Genomic DNA, 25,835 nt, shown 5'->3' with positions numbered 1-25,835 from the left:
TGGGGGTCGCCGCGACCTTGACCTTTGACCTAGTGACCCCCAAAACAATAGGGATCTTCTACACCTCATGACCAACCTCCCTACCAAGTTTAAACCTAGGTCAAACCATTGTCAAGATATTGAGCGGAAATGTTTTTTACATTGGGGGTCGCCGCGACCTTGACCTTTGACCTAGTGACCCAAAAACAATAGGGATCTTCTACACCTCATGACCAACCTCCCTACCAAGTTTGGTGATCCTAGGTCATGCGGTTTTCCAGTTATCGATCGGAAACGAAGTGTGACGTACGGACGGACTGACGGACTACCGGACTGACGGACAGGGCAAAAACAATATGTCTCCCCCAGAGAGGGGGAGACATAATAAAATTAATCGTAAGTAAATTGTTGTGTCAAATAGACAAGCACATTAACATTACTATATAAATGTTTTGAGACACGTAATTTGGGAAAATATATACCTTTTAAGAAGAAGAATTGGGCATAAAATATTTCAAAAGACAGTTATGCATGCCAACATTAAATTTAAACTTGTTAAAAGATTTAGAGGCCAAATCATTTATGAAATTAAAAGTAAGCTTTAAATGACTTCTTATTTTCAAATATTCTTTGATATGAAATACAAAAATGTCTATGTCAAAAATAGGATTGATTTAATTACAATGTCAGAATATATCTGAACATCTGAATACTGTTAAAAGAAGTTGCGACTTACATTTCATCAATACCAGTCAATCTTGTATCCAAGACAACTAGCACATATCCATCATTAACATACAGAAGACAGACTGTTCTGTTACCTTTCTTATCAATGATATTTATCACTCATCATTTCCACCGCCTTACAAGTCTACAAGACTTTTAATCAACTGTTTACTGTTTATTTTATACAATTGTAGTTTCTAAGACACATGGAAAACAAAAATAACTACAGAAACCAAATAATACAGACTAGGGCTGTGTATCGTCGGACAAAAGGCGGTTCGATTCGAATCGCGATCTTTGAATTGCGATCCATGAATCGATTCACGATTCACTTGGTTATAAAGCAATACATATCTGAAAGTAAATGAATAATAAAAGGCCTAAAAAAAAAATACATTTGGTTCGGGTTACCCGACCCTACCTACCGTTTTTATAGTCAGTTTGAAAAAAAAATGAAAAACTAAAAAAAAAAAAAAAAAATATTTCGGTTTTTTTTTTAATTGCTTTTTAATATTAAGTTTAAACCTTACATGCTTGTACAGAAGATAGCTTTAACACCATTCTCCAATGATGAAAATTATATTCTTATATAAAACCTAATAAAAAAAAAAAATAAAAAAAAATAAAAAGCCTACCTACCCTACCTATTTTTTTTAAGGATGTAACCCTAACCAACAATTTTTTTTTTTAGGCCAAAGTATAACAAAAGCTTCATTTGTGTTTCGTTTTCATTTTTTTGTCTTCCTTTACATCAAACCCGAAATATTTTCAGATTTTAGAAGAATAGGATCATTTCTATATAGCGCTGGATTTGATGTTTTTGTTGAGAGGGATGCCATGTTGACATTGAATTGCAGACGAAAATAAATGATAGCTGTACATAAGTTTCGCATTTTATTTTATTATTGTAGATCATCTCTTTATAATTTCTTTAATGCCCTTTGACTTTTTATTTCTTAATTCTATATTTGTATTCTTTTTAAAACATTATATTCCCTTAAAACCTTGACATGAAGCATTCTCCATACGAACATCATACACTGAATTGAATGCTAGCTCTGTATGAAACACTGAATTGAATGCTAGCTCTGTATGAATTAACTTTCGGTTGCGTCAGTGTAACATATTCGGACATTTCGGATAAACAATGCATGATTTTTTTTTTTATTAAACAACCACAATATTAGCTGGAATTGAATTAAATCACTTTTTTTTTTATTCTTTTATTAAATTTTGCACTTGAATCACGATCCAGCGATCTCAGCACTGGCGAGTATTTGTGTAAAATATTTTGCTTTGACTCGTGATTACTCGGGTACTCGTTACAGCCCTATTACAGACGACAAATTAATCACATGTACATAATCCCTGCACTGAAAAAATGCCTTCCAGGCTTGATTTTTGATGTCTTTTAAATATATGTTTTTTTAAAATATATCTCAGTCATTGAAATTAGAATTTTGGATAAACAAAGTCCAAATTCTTATACTATTGCTTGGCATCAATTTTTTTAACAAGCTCAGCTATATAAAATTTAAAATTTTAACAAGCCCGGAAGACATTTTACCAGTGCAGGGCTTGTGGGCTTGTGTTAATTTCAACCACTGATATCTTAAAAAATTTGGCAAGTTTGTGCCTAAATTTGTGGATTTAGAAGTAGTGTGGGAATCACCCCCCCCCCCCCCGACCCCACACACCCCACCTCAAATCTGCTGCTAGTGATATAGGCAACAAAAGCACTTCCAAGCCCCAAAAATGATCCTGCCTTGAACCAAGTATCTAATTAGGTTACAATTGCGGGCAATTTCTGTCAAAGGGCGAGACACACACAACTTAATAAGTATGGATGGTTTTCTAATCGATACTGTCAATCAAAAGAGAATTTTCACACTTCTTCATTTACATATTTTCTTTAGAACACTGGGTAATCTTGAATTGCTATTGTACGAAGATATTGGCTCAATACCGACCTTTACATTAAAACTTTAAATAAATGGAAATTGATAGTTGTATTCACATATTAATTTCCTGTCTTTGTAAATATATATATGGGCCAGTGTTTTAAATCACAAGGTTTTCAACCATGAAAAGGGACATTAATTCACATACAAACAAAAGTACGTCTACGGAAGTTTATCGCTCTAAAACCCACATCTCTTTACAATTTTATTACATACCATACACTTAGTAACCACCAGCATATACGGGTAGCTCTAACATCTTCTTTTTAGGCGACTATAAATTAATTGCTTGATACCTGATACTATGATGTCAATGTGTTACTGTCGTGTTTGTGGCTCATCTAAAACATGTATATGGTCCCTTATGCAATAAGATAGAGCATAAACACATACTGAACGGAACGGTGAGATAATCATCTAAGAAAAAAATGTCACCCCCACCCCCATTAACAAAATTTGGATGATAATTTAGAAATTATCATGTATTGGCCTTGACTTATTATAGTTAAACAGACCATGGGCAAACATTTTGAATGAGCACGTCACAGAGTAAATTAATGGGTGATTTAAGAAACTCATCGACTTTTATGGGTGTATGATCAAATCTATATACGTAATACTAGGTTTGGTAATATACGTATTGAAAGGTGATAACTATTGATATTGCTCGTATAATCATGACAGCAGAACGGCAGTCAATATACTATAGGTTTAGGCATAATATCAATGAGCCAATCTAACCCTGCAGAGATTAGGATTTATAAATATTGAACCCTGCATACAGTATTACAGCTATAAACAATGTCTTGAAATTGGACATAAACGTGGCACTGGGCATGCGATAAATCCTAAATTTATGGGAGCTTTAGACTTAGTTTGGCATAACTTCAACCCTTCTATATATATTTAGTCCGTAGATTTAAGCTGGATCATAAAATTATGAAACACAATAATGTAAACATGAATCTTACTTCTACGTCATAATTGCTTTGGTTCTGTTTTACATGTTAAATAAACGTGGAGCGAAAATATTACAATCCCTTGAGACTAATTTTGAAGATGAAGGATATCAAATAAGTCATGAAGGCAATTTTCCTCAATTTTGCCACAGTTTCTTATGAGTAGATAAGATTTCACCATCATATTATGCTTTAAAATAAATTCCTGAAAATAATTCTTTTGCAAACATGGTAGTTCCTCCCTTTACCTAAAAGTGAAAACAAAACATTTGTGTGCATTCCGAAACAAATAACACTAGTTTTCTAGGACAAATAAAGCCTTAAACATCAATTAAGCTAACAACTAAATGCCCATCAGTTCACAGCTAGTCAATTAGATGTATTCCAAATAAATTGTTCAATTTCAGACATAGAGAAATTGGAAATATTTCAAGGTTTGTCAAGGGAACACATGTTTTTTTCCAAAGCTATATACCAAGCATAGAGGCGAAATTTGCTAGGCACAGGTATTTACTGATGAAAAGAAATAGATGCTATCAATCTGTCTATTTTGACTAGTATACATCTATAAATAGCCCAGCAGGCTGCCAGCCCAACCAGTTAAAGTGTGCTCAGTTCTTAGAAACAGCTCATCCTCCGATCCAATGATCATTTTTCAAAATCACACTCTTGTAATACTATGTGAAAAATTTCATTGACATAGGTGAAACGTGAATGTAATATTTATGTTTTCCAGCATTTGTTATCTTCCTGAAGTTTGTAATAGTACAGAATAATTCTAAGAAAAACAGGAATGTGTAATTTTGCCTGACTTGATGGAATAGTTCAGGTAAAAAACACCCAAGACATGACAAATTGTCCTCTATGTTTTAAACTTCATACATAGTATGCTTATACAAAAACATCAAAGACAAGAATATTTAAACAAAATCCCACCCCCCCAACCCCCCCCCCAAAAAAAAAAATTAGTTGCATTCAATAATTATTATCTTTCAAATCGCATTAACCCAAAAAACAACACCAAATTCTGTTGCAAATTTTTGAAAGGTTATAATTTAAATAACACGTATCTAATCAATACTCAGAAATTCTTAAAATAAAGTCACCATACGTCAGTGATCAATATAAGCACAAGGAATTACATAAAGTAGGGCTTATTCAAAAACGTGATGCCAAGCACACGAAATTCAGGCTCGTTCATCCTTAAGTATAAGTTTGATGACCGAGATGTCATCTACATTTTTGCAAATAGCTTCATTTAATATGAAGTAAATGCATACATGTGAAAACAAGCTTCATTTAATATGATGTTAACTATATTTGAAAACAAAGTCAACTAATCATAAATAATACAAGTTCAAAGTTTTATGGTCAAAACCCGTAAACACTACAGTATGAAAGTTCAATGTCCATGAATGATATTAATTGAGCCATTTCTGGCAGTCAACTGAGATGACTTCAGTACATTTCGTTATTTTCTACCTGGTTGTATGTCAATAAACAAGTTTGACTGCTTTTATTTACATGATTTCTTCTTAAAGAAGCCTTTTCATGTTTAAAATGTTGTGTTAAAATTCTGTCCATCTACAAAACATGGAGCCTGGTGCAGCGAGGCTGTAGGCACTTAAAGTGCAAAAACCAAAAGTAAGAAATTTGCTTCCTGAATTTACAGAAAATCTGTATATATAAAATAAATCACTTAATAACAATGCCTATCATTATTACCAAGTCTTAAACAAGTTTGTCAGAATATGTCGGAAAATCATACATGAAGGTAACTAACAGTGTGACATTATATGACTTTCACCCGTCATTTCCAAACACAATCAATATGAACAAATTGCGAATGAAAACTCTAATGAAGTATGTCATATTGTCTTTGATTATGGATACATCTCTTCAGCCCTGTCACTTTCATATAAATCCAAACCATGATTGATAATGGTACTGACAATTGGGGATTTCTGCATATGACAGGCTGACCAAACAGATCCCAACAAACTGATCCCAACGTTAGTTGATTTTTTACAGAAGTCCTTCAAACTTACCATTCTGACTATTTCTGGGTAAACCGGTTCCGCCAAAACGCCACGTGTGGCGGTGATGTAATCGACAAGCTCATTTAGGACACGCCCTCTTGACCTCCTTGCTCTTTAGGTCGGAGACAGGGTCCATGAAGTCGAACACGGCACAACATTGCTGCAGCTTCTTTATGAACAGTTCTTGCTGATCTGCCGGTGCTGTGTCTGAAATTATACAACAGTTTGTTATCATTTGGTGCAATCAAGATAAAGACACAATATTAGGCCAGAATAAATAAATATTTGGTTTAACCTAAGCAAATTGACTAACAAAAATAACTGCGACCATAAAGTTTCAGTCTCTCAGGTTATTCAGTGTTTTATTCCATCATTTTAGAAATTTGGCTTGGCCAGTTCTGCTTGGACTTGTCATTTTGACAAATATTAGGAATTCCAATTTTGCCCTTAAATAAACAAAAACTGACAGAAATGATAAAAAAAGCGATATGGTGTTGTAGTTTTTTACTTTTAAGAATACACGTATTCTTTAATACAAAAACTTTTTTTTGAGTTCAAACTTCTGTAGAATTTTTTTATTTATTTTTTGAAAAACAAACCTTTTTTGGGGAATCTCATTTTCACTTTTTGGGAAATAAGTATGTGTTTAAGCATTGGGTAAAGGTTAAATAGGTAAAAAATACACTGATCATATTTATATTATATTTGTTTTCCTTTTTCAGGTAAGGAAGTCAAAACAAAACAAAAAAAAACCTATCATCTCAAATATGGGTCAGTTAAGGCGAAATTCGTATAATATTGACGTGTAAATGAAACTACCACAACTGTTAAGATAAATATTAAGATGTTCAATGTTATATATACTTGCCCAGATAAATAATCTGATGGTCAAACAAAGCACCAAATATGTAGTGGACATTTTGATTAAATCAATGGCATTGTTCTCTTCTGACACAGCTTATTGACACTTGCCCTTAAGCCAAATAAAAACAAGGCTATGGTTTAGGCTAACCAACTGTCATAAATTTTAAGACCTTACCTATAATTATTGTTTTAATAAATCCCTTATAAAAATGTTATTAAGTTTGGACAATGTGGCGCTATATAGTTTGTTTACCAGGTCCTTTTTATTAACTATAGTTCCATAATGTTCATGCTTTACAAATAATAATTAATAACATTATTAATGTAAATATTGATGTTTTGTTAATTTACATACATGTAAACAAAACAACAATATAAATACATTGTACAAAATAAGATGTTTTCCCTACCTTAAAAACATGTGGTTGTCAGCATGGACCAGTAACCGAAAGATTATTTTTATTTGTCCTAAGTTGTATTTACTTTCCCCAGCAGTTTGTGGGTATTTGGGATTAGGAATAGACTTATTCAGGGGCATCATTCTCTTTTAAGGCAAGCTAGTTTGACATAACAAACACCAGCTGTTAATTTAACTTAATAGTAGCAGTAGCATACCAGTGCTACATTCTGTAGCTTGCAGACCAATTTACAATGAAGACTGGAAGAGTAAATTAATTAACATTTTCTCCCCCTCAAGGAAAACCTTTTAACCAAATCACAGCTTGACCAGGTTGTCTCCAAGACGCTGATAAAGCACCTTTTTCCAAGCAGCCAAATCAATGTGATCAAACTATCGCATTTCAAATTCTTATCAACTGCTGCAACACAAACCTATAAACCTGCAGACCTTATACTCAAAACACAATAGGTCATTCATTCTCATCGACTGTGATTGATTTTGTCTTAAGTGCTTAAGTTTTAAACACTTTTTCCCTTACTAATTTAACCAATGTGATGAATAAATCCAAGACTTATGTGTGACAGAGACATAATGATATATACTCCGAGGAGTGTGATACTAAATCAGTTATATTGCAAGCAGATGTGGACAACCTGTCTGAACAACTTGACATCCCTGGTAAAATTTGAGTTAGAGTAGTAAAACATTTGTTGGTTGTATGGTTAGCGCAGTGGTTAGCACATTCGCTTCTCACCAAGGTGACCAGGGTTCGATTCCCAGCCTGGACGCATATGAGTTTGGTTGGGGGTCACTGAGTCTGACAAGTGGGTATTCTCCAGGTTCTGCCAAATTTACTACCAAAAACAAAAAGAATGAAAATTGGGGTTTTGAGTCTAATAAAAGCTAAATCTGCCTTAGCTGTGAGTGATGCATGGTTAAAAAAAAATCACTAAATTAACATTCTTTAAACATGATATCTTCATATGGCATTGTATTCAAAGAAAATTCTGGACTATTCTTGGTTTCTTAAAGCTGATAGTTGTCAATCCTAATATGGCCAAGGGTATGTTTAAGTATGAGAGAATCAAACCCAATTAGACCTCTTTTGAAATTGGTTCAAAAGTCATCTATATTCATTTTAAGGAACTTTCTCCTGTTCTTGGTGCAAATTTCCGAGCAAAAGAAATCTTTACAATTGTACAATGGCCTGAAGTTAAAAGCTCTCTATCCTGGTTTTAGGACCCATATCTACAAGAGTATATGTGACTACGCAAAACTGGCCTTATTAACAAGGTTATTCATCTACACACATTCTATGTGGGAGTTAAGAACATCTTGGGGTGATGACAATAAGGAAATAGTTGCTTGTAGCGCTTCATTAGTTGGTGTCATTATTTCAAACCTACAAGAGGCCTTCCTTTAAGTATAATCCCCTTGAGCAGAAAGGATTTTTTTCACTGACAGACTTATAACAATAAAATGTATATATGGGTTGCATTACTATATTTTTTAGGTTCTGGTTTATTTAAAAAAAAGCATTTATATGGCAGTGATTTTTGACCTTGTGTGACAAAAATCAGCATACCGGTAATTTACAAAATCACCAAGTCAGACAGGATGTTACGTAGATAGATCTACGTGTGGATCAAGCGATTCCTACTGTTTAGCTCCGGCAAATATCTTGGTAATCAGCAGAATATAAAATACATATATTATATTGTTTGATGTCATTATTGGAGGGATTTTTGCAAGATATGCAGAAGGGTGCTGCACCCTGTCCTTTTTGGTAGCACTTTTCTGCCCTAATGAAAACCAGCATGGACACACCTCTGCGTTCATAAAATTTAATGATTAAGCCTATCAAATATTTTTTTTGTTTTGAGTCAAACTTATCATGTAATTATAAATACATACATAAATGACATTTTTGGCCGTTGAAATCTGATACCACCTCAATTTTACAGACTTCCTTATATTTTCTGACAAATTTCTAATATTTTAGATTTTCGCAACCCAAACCAACTTTTCATCATAAGCAACCTGTCTATTTATTCGCCACACCTTGTTCTTTAACCTGGCTAAAATTCCACTATAGATCATCTTTCCACATATAACATATACCATGTTTGATTCGAAGTTGCGGCAGCTCATTTTTCACTGCTATTTTTCCATGATTAATTCCTGGAACATGTCTCTGCATTTGTCTATACATTTAAATACATATTTAGGGTTTTAGCCAGGTTTTAAAACAGATAGCTGCTGTAAAACAAGACAGGGTGGTTAGGGAGACAAGGGCACGTTGTATTGGGCATTGAATAATTAAAGCATTATGAAATTCATAGAAAATGTTAGAATTTGTGCTTATTTGAAGAAATATTAGGTTTCAACTACTAAATATTTTAAATTTTGTTTAAATTCATAATCAAATTTCAATTTGTAGTCAAAACAAAACAAATGTTTGGTTATCTTTAGCATTCAATTCTTGCAGGCGGGTGCTTATTTTGATCTCCATGAGGGGAGAAGGGTGCTTCCCAAAAAAGGACAGCAAACAGCTTTCTCCCATAACCCTCTAGCTAAAACCTCCATATATTAGGTAAGAAAGTGAGTTACAAGCATTCAAGGAGACAATCCCCAACACAAGTCAAACAAATCGCAAATAAATCGCTATTAATGTGACGAAGAAAGCTTAAAGCAACATAGGCATCCGGCCGTGTGGCTTATAAACTTCCATAAGTATTTAGGGACTCTCCAATTATGTGTTGTCTTCAGAAGCCTTCTATGAAGACAATTACTGTTGACAAATCAATACCACACTTCCCATGTGTGGTGGTTTCCGACAAGCTAAAATATCTCAAAAACATATTTCCTTTTCTATGACAGATACAGTGCAATACATGGGTATGTTTTTCAACATTCTTTATAGCCATTATTTTGCTTTGTTCCATTAGGTATACATTTTAATTGAATAATTTCTGAGAAATACTGTCCAATTTTGCAAAATGTTGACAAGATAGAAGACGTTTTTGCCAAACAGACAATGGATAAATAAGTTTAATTAATTTACAAAAGTTTTCCCTTTCTTACATTTCTGAAATAAACAGCATAGTCCAAGTATTTTTGTTCAATTTCTAACTCCTCAAGCAAAATATTGAAAATATTCCCTTTTGACAGGTATAGGCCATAGGGTTTTAGATAAAGACTTATCAAAGGGTTCTGTACCCTGTCCTTTTTAGGTCACACCCTTCTACCCTCATGAAGACCAGCTTGTATTTTATAACCTTCTGCCTTCATATAATTAAATGCTCAAAATTTAATGTATTTGTTTTTTCACTCATAATTTTATTATAAATTAAAAAAACTTAATATATTTGGCAGTTGAAAACTAGTTTTACTTTAATTCAACACATTTCAAAAAAATTCTGTCAAATTCATTATGTTCAAAATATGAAAGGCTAAAACAATGTACACCCTGACTCTGTTTAGCTACACCTTGCCCTTTCTTAAACCTTGATTAAACCACATGGACTATATATCCATAGTTGCTAAAGAAATGTCCACCGAGTTGTTCTAAGCAGCTGACACCTTGGAGCGTTTGATCATGATGAAGTGATCCTCATGGCCCCGTTGCTGAGCATTTTTACAACAATCCATGTGTTTAATTATTTCCAATTATTTCTAACTCACTAGAAGAGGTCATTATAAACTTATTGTTAAAGAGTTGGACTAAGTAAAATCGTTCATAACTTTCTTCTACTGTGTAATTATGCATTAAATTTAACTGGCTGTGTTAAGTTAATACAAAATCAATAAAATTGCCAAATATAGGGCATGTTAGAATGAAGCATTGATATGAAAAACAACAACAGTACCAAGGAGGGACGTGGCAGTGATATGAAAAACAACAACCTGACAGATACAATCGAGATATCAGAATAGCTGTCAGTACCACCGACAGACACAGCAGTAAAGTAAGACAACAGGAACAGCACTAATGACATGACAAACACAGACAAAGGCTTTTGGAAAGAGAATTAGGTTTAAATTATTTATAACAAGGGCTACTTTAATCACTGCCAGCTACCACTTTTAACCTGTTGGCTGTGCTTAAAATAATATCTTGGAAAAGCACCAGCACACATTATGCGAAGCACCTCAAGTACAACTATTAATAGTGGTCAGAAAGTGTTGAGTTTTGAAATGTGTTAGTTGATAGGACAGTCTTTTCACAGATTTATCGGTTGAAATTATATGAATTTTCCAAACTAATAATTTTAAACATAATAATTTTTATGTCAAGATTCCTCTGAATCATGTCATGTTTTTTAATATAAAAAACCTAATAACTCATATTGGTCAAAAACGCTATCCATTGTATGCGGTCCCACTGTATGCACTGTTAAATTACAATGTCTTTTCGTTTGTTTAAGCGAAGTAGAATTTAGTAAAGGTAATCAACTTGACACAATGCATAACTAATTTGTCTACATATTTCAGACATTTTGTATTATTTTGGTAATTCCAATTAGTGAAACTCTCTAAACAACGCTATTATATGTGTCCACCTTATTTCGATATGTAACATACAATCATTTGAAAGCCACTTGTTTTCCATCAGTTATTTATTTTGGCCTTGTCAACGCAAAAAGGATAACAGTAACTTTGTAAAAAATGAACACTTCAGGTATAAAGCATAAGCAGTAACCTTGTAACATCTTGTCCAAATAGTACTACATACTAATGATATTTAATAGAAGCAGTTCCATTCCCATGTTGACAAGAAACAAGATTACAGCCAGTATTGTGTATTTGTTTACAAATGTCATTACATAGTTATCAATTTTGAAACAGCAAAATGGTAAGAAATGACAGTGGCACAACATTAATATAATATACTTAGCCTTCCCATGTTTACTACCTTTCAAATGAGGTAATGCTTGCAGTTCAGGTGCATTTTTAGTTCTGTAATGAGATGAACCCTGAGATCTTTTTTGCTTCTTCGATTTTATAGAAGCTTTGTTCATAAAAGGATCAATTCTGTCTGTAATTCCCGACTTGGAAGTCATTGTGGCGGATTCAGGACTATGGAAGTCCACAAATAAAGAAGATTAAACAACAAACGTTCAGAACATAGCTATCCTCTCATGTTTGACAAATCCGTGGAAACCATATCACAAGTTCTACACTGATTTTAAAGTGGAAATCGCGCCGAAACTCGTAGCAAACCTATGCTGGACGAATATGTGGGTAGTATAACGTAATCCTCTTATAAACTTTAAGGAGAATATGGAATCTAGGGGTGGTTTTCCGTGATTTTCTCCTGTTTTAGGTTGCTAGTTCGGTTGTGCACTCTATTCAAGTCTCGTCATGTGGTTTTTTACCGAGAAATTACGAGACTTCATGTTGACCTCGTTTGACATTCATGATTCTCAGACAGCGGAGCAATTTAATCGATTAAATTTGCATTTTACGGAGCATTGTACAGTTGTGTTTTAACAACAACACAAGTTGCTATATGACATATACAATTGGTAGGGGATGAGACCTAAACCAACCACTTTGCATGCACGTCGCTATAAAAGGTAGCTCAATATATATGGCGTATAAGGATATAACTCTCTCCCTTATCTCCTTCTGAAATCAGAACATTCCTTTATATTTTCACAAGAAAGCGGATTCAGGAGCGACTGAGAATAAAAGAGGCAAAATTGTTTTGGAGGGGAAACAGACGCCCAACCCCACTTTTCTCATTTAAAACATATGTGTTCGGTTTGAGCTGTGAGTAGGATTATAGGGAAAATACACAAGCAATGCATCATAACTCAGTCTAAATATGCTGTCGTCTGTCGTTTTGATCATTGATAACAATTAATCGATTGATATTAATGCACGTGTAGTTCAGATCATTTCGTACCCTCTGAGTTTTGGTCAATTCGTACCCTACCTATTGTCATTTTGTACCCTATATTTGATTTTGGTTTTAGTAATTATTCAATGAGTATAGACGAATTGTATCAACATATATATGAACCTTACATTACTTTTTTTAGTTGTCGATTGAATATAAAAGTCATCTTAAAGGTATCAAGAAAATTAATTACACATGCAAGTGTGCCACAAAGCACTTCACACGTCTTGATTATTTTATACCCGTCCGACTTATCAAATTAAAGTTGTTTCACACCTCGAATAGCACCTCATTTAAGAATCTAGAAATGAAATCAGAAGTATGAAGACTCTTATCCGATTCATTTTTTATATACTGTATAAGTCTCATTCAGTAATTCTACATTCCATTACTGTTTTTTCATATGAAAAAAAAAAACAAATATCAGATCCAGACAAGTCATTGTAAGGGGCTTACTAGGGGTGGTTCGGGAGGGTTCCCTCCAGTTTTAAAACAATTTTGACTTTTTCGATTATAAAAAAAAATATATATATTGTATAAAATGTCTATAAGTTGGGTACGAAACAACCAGTAATCGGAGATTACCAAATGGTCAGGGTACGAAAAGGCTATAAACCGTTTCAGAAAAACCGTGTTGATCAACATTGTATTTAAACATTTAAACAAATTGTCGAACGATATAAAGCTGCAGAAAAAAACCTTTCAGTTGATATAAAAAATAGCTTACAACGGGGGTCCGACCAAATGTATTTATTTATAAGCAATACTATACACCCGGTTAACATACTGTTCTTGTCCTTGAGGCTTTAAGCAAGTTTGCCCGCTGTGCTAGATGTCATGAATCTCATTCCACTGCTTGCATCATTTCACGCTGTAACATCTTTGAATGCAGTAGGCTTGCGCGCTTCATGGAATTTGCTCGCGTGCCCTACTGCGTTCATATAGCATGAACGCAATTAAACATGCGATAAATCCTTAATAAAACTAGAAATCTTGGACAAAATTATACATTGTATGAAAGGGGAGTAGTTGCGCACGAAATGTTTTCTGTCTAACGTTTAACTAATAGTGTAATGTAACCTTCGGTGTTAATCGGAATATCATCTCGTTAAAAAAATAACAAGGTCGTCAAAACGTAAAATTAAGGTAAATCAATCTGTTATATCCTCGCTTTGGTCAAAAATTTAAAACAGAGCTTTTCAAAACGTTCAGTTCAATTAAATTGGCTATCATATTCCGCGTTAAGGTTCACAGTGAAACCTGAAATGCCACATATGTCATAGATTCGGATACTTGATATTTCGGATAATATTTCCACGATTAAGCACCTTTAATTCACTGATTATACTGTTAAATGTAAATGAATATATCGATGATAAGTAATTTTTAATTAAACATGACTTTTTAGACTGGTTATGTAAAGAAATTCACAAGCACTCTTGCAGTTGGTGAGAGCTCCTTGCTAGTGTTCCGGCGGTCATGGGTTTGAGCCCTACACGGGGCGCAGTTACTCCAATGTTTACTGGTATCAGCGGTAAACGGCAGAAGTGCCTCTGTCTGCCTAAAAGGTTAATTGGGGGAGGAGTGTAGTGTGAGTGGCTTAAAACCAGCCGCCCATTTAGCTCAGGTTAGAGCTCCGTGCTAGTGTTCCGGGGGTCATGGGTTCGAGCCCCACACCCGGCGCACTTTTCCTTTATTATACAAGGGGATTTTTACACAGCTAAATTAAAGCAATATCTACATTAATAATATAAGACTAAATACAAAAACACACTCCTACAGCACTCTACAATAATATTGGACTTCATCAGCATGATCTTTGATGGAACCTGGTTATTGGTCCCAAATGGAACTAAAGTTTCCCATATTATGCACCAGTCAATTGTAACCACAGCCCACCCAGGTCTGGGGAAAAGCGGGGACTTTGACTTTAGGTCCAGCCAAAATCTCCGGCCTGTGGGGATGAACTGCTGGTAAAACCCCCGCCAAATGTCCCCGCACCTCAGGGACCCTAGATAAGGCCAATTTCCCGCTATATTTGGCGTGAAGACAAAACCACTGCATTAACCTGGCACTGCGGGGCCACCTGGAAGGTAAAAACACAGCCCATTTCCCCAGCTATCCCCGGTATACCCCCCAACCCTGGGGGGCTGTGGTTACAATTGACTGGTGCACAACATTTACAGACCACACCAAAGAAAGGCCTTCAAATGTTCACTGCTAACTCAATTATATGGGCATTATGCACCAGTCTATTGTAACTACGCCCCCCAGGTCCGGGGGTATACCTGGGAAATGGGCCGTGTTTTTACCTTTCGGGATTTTACCTGGGGTTGGCTGGACCGAAAGTCAAAGTCCCTGCTATTCCCCGGACCTGAGGGGGGGCGTGGTTACAATTGACTGGTGCATTATATGCAGAGAAACCCCGTTGGCTTGATCTACCAAGAACTGGTGAAAATACTTTGAGCCTCTCCACATAGAAATCAGTCCTTTACATCCAGTTTGAGGGAATGTTAAATTCTGGCCAAGCGTGTTTGAGCCAATGGGGTTCCATTGTAGATGTAACAATTTAAAATGGTTTATAGGGCATAGGTGAGTTCTATTGGTTGTTATCAAACCAGACAAGTGGGTTTCCTCTGTGAAAATGGTTTTCCATACAGCATAATTCAACTTCAACAGGAGTGCTTTATAACCATTTTCTATACATAAAATTTATATATAGCATATTATATTATATATATTTATAGCATGTTAAACAAAAATGTTTGCATGAAATAAATAAGTTGAAAATGTTCTCGATTGAAGGTCACTTTCAGTTTGACAGGGGCACAGTTCTTATTGAGAACACCACATGATGGATGATTGAAAATATTTCATCTTTATATACTGTGAAATCATAAATATTTGTGGGACATTATTTTTTCATGGATTTTTTCGGTTTGCTTACCCACAAATTCAAGATTCCAACGAAAATTTGACATTTAATTCTGAAATCATATTGGCTATGTAATATAAATATATATATGGTCACGGTATACAACTTGTAAGTACCTTAATCATTGTTTATTTTACTATTGATATGTTTTATACTACTTAACCTCAATTATTATAAATTAGAGTCCATTAGCAGAACTTGCATTCAGTTTTATGTATGACATTACCAAAACATAAAAGCTGATTATCAACCTCATGTGGCACATGTAAAAACTGGCTGATTTTAATAATGTGTTTGAATTTGACCACTTCATCTTGTTTCTTGATCAAATATTTAATCGATTATTTAATTAAACGCTCTTCCTGCGTTTTCACTGTTTGTAAAAATTCTAAATGGCTTCAATTTCTTTTATATATCCTTGATGTGGGTGCATCTTCATATATGACCCTCAAATATCTGATCAAGCGATGATTGTCATGGGTATCTGCAATAATCGACATATCGTCCTATCATATTGTCATAGATTGCGTAATGTATATGAAACATAGCATGTGATCATTGCATAGTTAATTTGCAGTCGATTTAGGATCGCAGTTTGGATAAAAACGATTTCAAAAAATAAAAATCCACAAATTTAAGTACCCATGAAATTGTCTTTTTTCGAAAAACCCCGAAGTTTAAGCTACGAATATAAATGATTTCACAGAATCTTGATACTTTTAGCCTCAGTTATCATAAGTCTATGTTAAGGCACAGGGATGGTAAAATTCCGGATTAATCCGGATTTAAGGCCTCACGGATCAATTTTGAGATTAATGTAAATCTGTTGAGTTTTTTCTAGGGGGGAGGGGTACAGGGAGCGATTCTAGCTCAGATCGAACAATATGGGTACGAAAGGTGAGTTTTCCGGAAGTGTAAAGCCGGAAATTATCGAACCTATTTACGTCTTGGCAGTCGAGCTATATGATTGGTTAAGCTAGCATCGGGTGATTACGGAAATTACTGATTGGACTAGAAGACAGTATCCGGATATGACAGACGACGAAGACGAATAAACGAGAATTGGAAAAAACCCGACCACTACCAACTTCTTAAAACATCGATTCGTCGATTTAAAGGTATATTTGCTATTTATTTTTAAGAGAAATTCCCGAAACGTTTCTTTTTAAGTTAATAGAATGTGATCAAACTGAGAATGGCTTTTGCGCATGTAGCAATATTTCGGACATCGCGATTCGGATTGTGTCATAATAATCGATTTTTATTTTACAAATTTTATTTGGCCGATTGAAGTTTACGCTGTTAAACCGTTTCTTTATTGTTCCCATAATGTTTGAAGCATTGTTCTCAATAAGAAGTGGCTGTTGACTATAATGGAAGGTTCAAATGAAAATTAAAAAAAAAAATGAATACATATTTTGTAGTAGTAATATATATTAAGTAGGAGCAGTCAGTTTATTTTCTATTTGAGACAGTTCAGCAAAACTTCTTGAGGACCCAGTTTGAGTGAGATTTAAATTCTATAGTTGTAATTTGAATTTCCAGGTATGTTGATGGTTCCAAAAGTCAGGGATGATGAACAGACACCTCGGTCAGTGGGGAGCAAGACAAATCGGCCCCTTACCAAATCGGCCTACTACCAAATCGGCCCCTAAGACGTTTCGGCCCTGCCATTTCGTCCCCTTAATTAAAATGACTCGAGACGTTTCGACCCCTTAGTGATTTTCAATAGAGACATTTCGGCCCCTTAAATTTATTTTATTTTTTATCTTGAGTATAAAGAAAAACATTGTAGGTCGTCTTATAAATGTCAATGAGATCTGTTAATAAGTTGTAAATAAAATCTTTAAATTTAAAAATAGACAGATATGCATGAAAAACATTGATATGACTGATATAAAAATATAATTAAAATCTAAATAACTATTAACCCTGATTTTTAATATAATATGTTAGAAAATCTAAGAAATTTTATTTGTTATAACTGTTAATTATTAATTGATCATTAAAGACTTCAAAGAAAATTTGTCTTTGAACCATGCGTTCTTTTTTGCAAGGCAAACTGTTAGTGTTGTGGGTGTGAAAAATACATTCAAAGACGTGTGAATGAATAATTGTCTTTAATTTGTTAATGTTATTTAGAGCTGATTGAAGAAGATTTGAGTAATATAAACAACGTAAGTATATCTATTAAATCGTTTCTAAAAGTGGGTACCATTTGTTTTAACCGTGTTGCGTTTTTTAAAAATGCCTTTTATATTTTAACCATTAATTTGTTATCTATTGCTCCAGAATAATTATTATTTTTGACAATTAGTGTTTTATCTAAACATAATTAGGAAATAATGTTTGTTTTATAGATATGAATTGCAAACAAGATACAACTTGATAGTTCAAATGCATTTTAAAAAGAGTAAAACAATATATACGTAATAAAAAAGTGAAATAATATTCTGTTTGAGGTGCGAAGAGATAATTGGTATTAATCTTTAAGTGTGAGAATTAGCGGTTGGGAAAGTCGGAACAAACCTTGTAGACGTATTTATAAGCTTGTAAACACAAAGTGTCACAATTTCAACGCCTGATACCTCTGTGGAATGTGACAATTCGCCATAAGACCGTCTGTCTAAAATCACCGTTTAAGCCAGTATGGTTTTGCATACGTATTCAATATAAGATTAATAATAGTTTTTTTTTCATCCTTATATATACCTGATTTGAATATAAATAACTGAATTTCATAAAATTTATAACTTATATCGAGAGCGTTACAGGGACATCAACGCCAGGATCATGGATGAGTGGGACTCATACGATTCGCATAAGGTCACCTGCGAGGAGTTCCTGAAAAATGTTGGTGCCATCTACGGCGGGCGATAGGTGTTTGGTCAAGACTGATGTTAGACAATGGACATGTCATTATACATAATATTAGCAACATAGTTATGTATAATATATAAAGATTATTTAAAAAAAATAAAGTTTAAACATTTCTTCTTCAACTCTATTTCGTCTTATAAAAATATCTCGTGAATAAATCTTTACACGTTTTCAAGTGTACAGATATTTTCTTTAAATCTATTTTTATCTATATCTTTGTATGCATGTATATAGCTTTGTCTCTTAAAATAAAAAAAAAATTAAATTACATGTTTTTTACTTATATTTAGAAATAAAATAAAAATATGTTTTCAAGTGTATAGATATTTTCTTTAAATCTATTTTTATCTATACCTTTGTATGCATGTATAAAGCTTTGTCTATTAAAAAAAAATGAAATTACATGTATTTTACTTAAACAATAAATTTAGATATAAAAAATAAAATAAAAATAAGGGCCGAAACGTCTCGGTAATCAGGGGCCGAAACGTCTACGGGATGGGGACGATTTGGTAAGGGGCCGAAAAGGTAACCGTTTGAGCTAGGGGCCGATTTGGTAGGGGGCCGATTTGTCTGGTAGCCGGTCAGTGCATCCAGTTGTTCCTGTCAATGACTGACAATTCAATGCAGAGGCCATGATACTTGGATTTATGGCTGAACATGACCTTCCATACTCCCTGGTACCACATGTAGTGAGTCTTACTTAAGACACTTGCCAAAGATACAAAAGCTCTCAGCGAATTAAAACTTCAAAGGTGTACAGCATCATATAAGATGACTTAGGGAGAGGCAAGCCATTTCAATGATGAACTTGTGGAGGAGTTAATTGAAACTCGGTTTTGGTTGAACTTAGACGAGTCAACAAACACAAACAATGAGAAAACTGTTGCAGCTATTTTTCTGCTATAGAGAAAGAAATAGTGTTGAGACATTTGGCCTCCTTAAAAATCACAAGGGCTGATTCTGAATCAATTTTTAAGGAATTTGAGAGACTTGAACTGACGTGGGACAATCTGGACAATCTAATTTGTGTGCTACTGGACTCGTGTAACACCATGAGGGGAAATTTTTTTGGCTTTGAGACCAGAATACGTCAACTTGTCCCTCACCTCATAGACATTGATGGCGACACAGTCCAACATGACCACAACGGCTCACTGCCAAAGCATTTACAGTCCCGTTTGGATATTATTTGGAATAATAATTAATAATATTATATTCTCATCAAATGTGCAGATAATGGAATAATTACTCTTTATGATATATAAAAATTGAATGAATAACACTTTTACAATAAACATTTGCAAGCTTGATAATTGATATGTTGTTCATTATTATAAATCAAACATCCCACAATGTAGACTGTTCATACACAGGCATTTGATCATAGCCAGTTGAGTTTTATGGGAAGTGGACAACTGAACCAAAATGTCAGGTACATGTCTTATGTCTGTGACTTCAGGTAAAAAAGTAAATTTAACTTTGTTTGAAGACGAAGGTGTTTAACTTCACTGCTAAGATTCCTGATAATTGTTTTGATTGCGGATGTCTCCTGTTGAACATAATTATATCTACCAAACCGAACGGTGTACTCCTTGAACACTATTCTAAGGCAAAAAAGGGTATGAGAAACCCTGAAATACTGAAAGCTTCGGGGGGCTTCGCCCACCTTTTCCCCCCACCAGGGCTTTGCCCTGGACCCATCGGGGGCCTTTAGCGGCACCCTGAACCCCACGCAGACATTTCCAGGATTGGCAACTTGGCTCTGTTATCATCCCTGTAAGGCAGTGAGTCATTCAAGAATTGACTGCCTGTGATCTTATTCCTTTTTGTTTTGTCCTTTAGGGCCTTGAAATGTCACTTGCCCAAAGGCTGCTTACTTCCATTGGACGGCAGGTATCAGCAGCGGTCTCCACACTAACACCATCCTTGAGAGGTTTGTTGGCAACCCTTTGTAAAATGCTTCATTTTCTACCAAAAGTAGTCAAAAACATATTTACGCTTAAAAGCGTAACAATGGGACTCACCATACTGTTACATAATCGTTCAAAAATAAAATGTAAAAAAATTGTATGATTTTAAAATTGATACATGTTAAATATGAGTAATTCCCCCTCAGTAACAGAATGTACATTGAGTTTAATTCTAGATCTAATGAAACAGTGTTTACATAGTTGTCACTGCTAGAGGCACTAGTTTCATGAACATAATTGCGACACACTTTATGAGGCTCTGATTAATTTTTTTGGTGGATTTTAATAGCTTGGTTGGAAGGTCATTGACAAAAACTGAGCCGTGTTTATTGATTAAATTAAAAAGATATCTAGATAAATGAACTATGAGGGCCTCAAGTATTTGTATCAGTGAAATACAGCTTGTTCATGAGATTGTTCTAATTCCTTGTAACAATTGACATTTTGCTTAAAGTAGCCATTAACATGAACTCACAGGATAAAGAAACTGTTCATGTAAAATCTTCTATAATCTTTCAAAATAAATACTTCTGAAATTTGTCTCAAGTTGTGCTAACTACTTATCCCTGATTCCTCTGTATCAGAAGTTACCTGTACATTCAAGGTGTGTATACCACGTGATAATATGTGATAATCTTTTACTTCACCATTTTAATAAAACAAATGGCAGTCTATGCTGCTTAAAGAGCCCCGCCTTAGTTTCATAACCAAAGTTTGATAAGGTGATTAGTTTCATCAAATACTTTGACAGACCTGTTTCCAAAATAATATTTTGACAGTGCTCCGTCAGACGGCCATATTGTGAAAAGGTTTTTGAAGTGTTTTAAGAAACTAAACTCTCAATCAAACTCTGGTAAAATACAGAAGGCAGGGCTATGTTAGGGGCGTAGAATGCGCTTTGTTTCATTTAAAATGGTGAAGAAATAGTGAGGTAATCTTTGTTTAAAGTATTCATTCGAAGCAAAATGTTGCCTTCCGACGTAACATTTATGACGTAATTTATCACTCGGTATACACACACTGACATTGATAGCTTAAATCATTCAGGGTAACACTGTTTAATCAGAGAAGTCTCTATCATTTTGAGAAGCTATTCATTATGCAGGCAACATTATGCACAGTTTTGGCAAGTATATGGTACTTTAGATTCAATTTATTGTAATATCAGCAGTTTGTCTTGGACACAAAATTGTACTCTCAGGCGCTTGTACTCCACCTTTAGTATTGCACAATTTCACTAGCAACTCCACTGTTACAGTTTATCATTTTCACTGTTACAGTTTATATTAAAAGGGCTTCCATCAAGTATTTGGAATTGGAAGTATGAACTTCCTTGCCATCTGTTGTGGAAGATTTTCTACCAAACATGGAAGATCAAGTCTCTTAAACACCTAAAGATATCTCAATTTTTGCATTGCGTTTCTGATAAAATAATTTTCCACTGCAACATGGCAATTCCACAAAAGTGTCTTCTAACAGTTAAATTCAATTCAAGACCTTAAATGTAACATTGATGTCTGGTTTTGATTTTTCTAACTTACAAGCTGTCACCTTTGGAAGTTTTATCGAAATTATTGGAATTTTTCGTACCTCCAAGAAATCAAATTTGGAGGTTTAAGCTAGAATGATATACTTCTTAGCTTTCTTTAACGAAAGCCCTGCCAATGCAATCAAATATAAAATATTCTGATTTTTAATTTCAATCCTTGTAAAGTCTTTTAAGTTTTGATTGTCAGATTTAGAATGATCATACCTTTGAGTATTTTGCTGCAGAACATACGGTTCAAATGTTGAGGACACAGATTACCGGTCCTTCTATCAGTCTTGGCCTTGGTAGCTGAAATTCTGAAGATACCGTATTGACTCTTGAGATTTTGTCAATATTTCAAAGAAAACTCATTCTTGAGCAAAAGATATACTTGAGTAATTGTTAAAAAGCAGTGAATTGTACTCAAGTACATATATATTGGGCTGTAGAATAGTTTCCCCTTGGAATCTTGACTAAAGGCATTATTCAAAATATTTTGCGCTTTTAAAAGGTGTAAAAACATATATGATTTTAATAAGTGTTGACGCTATGTGCTAAAATGAGATTAGACTGAGATTGAGATTTGACATAAGTATTTTTGAAATATTGGGGCAGATCTTCAAAATGTATTGCAATCTACTTTGTATATTTTTTCAGCAGCTTCACAATATGGTCCTGCACATTTGACCCACAGTGCTTCCACAGTTCCAGGGTTAAACTTACTGTCCCGTTATTCATCATCACTGGCGAGAATGCACAGGATTGGTATACGGAGAAGAATACGAAGACCACAAGCTCCAATTCTGGGAGGGCAGCCGCAAATGCGTGGAGTGGTTATCAAAGTTATGGTCAAGAAACCAAAAAAGCCGAACTCAGCCAATCGTAAATGTGTTCGTGTAAGACTAACCAATGGTGAGGAGGCGTCTGCTTACATACCCGGCGAGGGACATAATTTACAGGAACATAGTATTGTGTTAGTTGAGGGAAGTAAATTACAAGATGTCCCTGGTGTAAAGTTACGATGTGTCCGGGGTAAATATGACTTACCACATGTGAAAAAGAAGACATTGTGATTCTATGTGTGTTTGCAAAGAGTTACAATTGATAATAAATGTTTTAGATATAATTACCTTGATTCAAATGAATAAAAATCAGGCTTTTTCTGAATATCAGAGTCTTTATTATTGTTACTGTCTGATAGTGTTTGAACTTGTAAAATTATATAGTTAGTTGATTTTGAAGAAAAAATGTGCAGGTTTTGATGTAACCTCAACGTTGGCTGCGGTCATGCTAACACGTTCCTGTTTGATGATAACTCAAAACCTTGAGGGGGAGAGTGGTCTAGTGGTATAGGTATCCGCCTCTCACCGAAGAGGTTGTGGGTTTGATCTTCACCAGGTGTACTTTCTCATGGTCTCTCAAAATGTACATCAGAACTGGTTTCTACCCAGGAAACAGACTCCAGAGTGATCTTATAAGCTATCAGCTTTCGTCACAATTGAGCTAAAATAAATTAGTATAATAAACCAACTTAAAACCATTTTTCACGTGAAACTTAGTACACATGTAATCAATAACCAAACCAAACTATTTTCTAGCAAGGGCCATAACTCTGGCTAAAATAATTGATGAGTGATGAACGTTAGCTAAATGAGATTATTGACTTGTGGTATTCTTGTTTAGATTCAAATTCCATATAACCAGGGGTATTGAGTTGAAGAAAGCCATGGGGTCTTGGAGGGTTTATTTACTTGTAGAATATAAAAGTAGGAAAACAGGAAGCTTTTAAAAAATTACAACTTGTTTTGCAGAGACTAATTATACATAATACATGAATACTAATTAATAATGAATAAACGAGAGATTGCTTTTTTGAAAAAGCGCTTGTCTCCCCTATTGTGTGGTCGTAGCTGAGAAAAAATAAATGATGGGCATGAAATTTGTAATTTTGGACTGGAGACTAACCAACAGTGAAGTTTGGTTTATTCACTCGTATTAAATAGTGAACATCTACTGCATAAGATCCTGGATGCAAGTGTTCTTTAGTAACTGAGCAGTAACTATTTCTTCACCTCAAGGTCATGGCGACCTTGACCTTTGACCTACTGATCTAAAAATCAGGGGTCATCTACTAGTCATGACAAGCATACCAAGAATGAATTTCCTGGAACCAAAGGATCTTAAGTTATTGAGCGGAAATCGTTTCTTCACCTCAATGTCACAGCCACCTTGACCGTTGACCTCAAAATCCATAGGGGCCATCTACTAGTCATGACCAACAAGCATACCAAGTATGAAGTTCCTGCGTGCACGCGTTCTTTAGTTATTGAACGGAAACCGTTTCTCCACCTCAAGGTCATGGTGACCTTGACCTTTGACCTACTGAACTCAAAATCATTATGAGTCATCTACTAGTCATGACCAACTAGCATACCAAGTATTAAGTTCTGGATACAAGCATTTTTTAGTTATTGAGCAGAAAGCATTTTTAAGCTTAAGGTCACTGCCAACATATCATTTTGTACCTGAAGGTAACCTTGACCTTTTGATCTCAAAATCAATAGGGGTCATCTACTAGTCATGAACAACTAGCATACCAAGTACATGTATGAAGTTCCAGGACCCAAAGGATCTTTAGTTATTGAGCGGAAACCGTTTCTTCACCTCAAGGTCACAGCGACCTTTGACCTAGTGATCTCAAAATCAATAGGGGTCATTTACTAGTCATGACCAACTAGCATACTAAGTATGAAGTTCCTGGGTCCAAGCGTTCTTTAGTTATTGAGCGGAAACGAAGTTTGACGTACAGACTTACAAACTGACTGACTGACAGACAAGGCTAAAAAATGGGGGAGACATAAAATATACAGCGAATAGTAATATAATAATAAAACATACTGGGGGCTAAATATTCTCTTGCCAGAATAAATATGTCAAAGAGTTGGAGACAAGATTATGTTCATCTGTCTTACTGCAAACGGCAGTCATAACAGGAGTGAAATATGGGAGGGTAAGCATGGGTAAATTGATGTTAGTTAAAATCGCCCTCCATAAAGCTATGAATACTCCATGAACTGGACTGATTACTCTCATACATAAATATTTACGTACGGGTAACAGAACAGACGATACACAATAATGGGAGTTTTAATTGATAAAACGAACAAGTTGTTATATATACATAGTATAGAAGCACACTGACACACCCGAGTGCAAGAGGAGGATGAGAAACATCATAGTGCCTTACCTTTACTTGGTTATGTATCCAAAACTGTAAGCTGAAACAAATACCTATGCATTGATATGTTTCCATAACAATACAGCCAACCATGTAGTAATGTTGACAACATCGAGCTGACATTAAAACCACATGTTCCGGCCACAAACCTTCAAGGTCAAGGCCACATTTAAGAGTCAAAGGACAGAACACAAATTCCAGCCCACATACCTTCAAATTTAGGGTCACACATGGGTCAAAGGTCAGGCCATTTTTTTTGTCCGTTCCATTACCTTGAATACTGCTTAAAGGATTTCGAGGCATAAATTGTACATAAAGATGACATGGACTTCAAAAATCTCCAACTTCATGCCATCAAGGTTGACATATGGGTCAAGGTCAGGTAGCCCTTTTTTCACTCCATTAGTCCTCGAGTTTTTAAAAGATTTAAAAAATGTTTGGCACAAAT

General features: G+C 34.7%; 1 protein-coding gene across 1 annotated transcript in view; it reads right to left on the bottom strand.

Moving 5' to 3' along the window:
- Nucleotides 1–12,294, bottom strand: part of LOC128207966 (serine/threonine-protein phosphatase 2A 56 kDa regulatory subunit alpha isoform-like) — a 30,165-nt gene extending 17,871 nt beyond the window's left edge. The window contains 3 exon segments of the mRNA XM_052911201.1: nucleotides 5,674–5,754; nucleotides 5,756–5,871; nucleotides 11,844–12,294. Of these exon segments, the coding sequence (XP_052767161.1) occupies nucleotides 5,674–5,754; nucleotides 5,756–5,871; nucleotides 11,844–11,991 (345 nt within the window). The 5' untranslated portion in view covers nucleotides 11,992–12,294.
- Nucleotides 12,295–25,835: the final 13,541 nt, after the last annotated feature.

This window comes from Mya arenaria, chromosome 11, assembly GCF_026914265.1.
Source record: "Mya arenaria isolate MELC-2E11 chromosome 11, ASM2691426v1".
In the NCBI taxonomy this organism is placed as follows: Eukaryota; Metazoa; Mollusca; class Bivalvia; order Myida; family Myidae; genus Mya; species Mya arenaria.
This window is presented reverse-complemented; position numbering and strand designations above follow the sequence as displayed.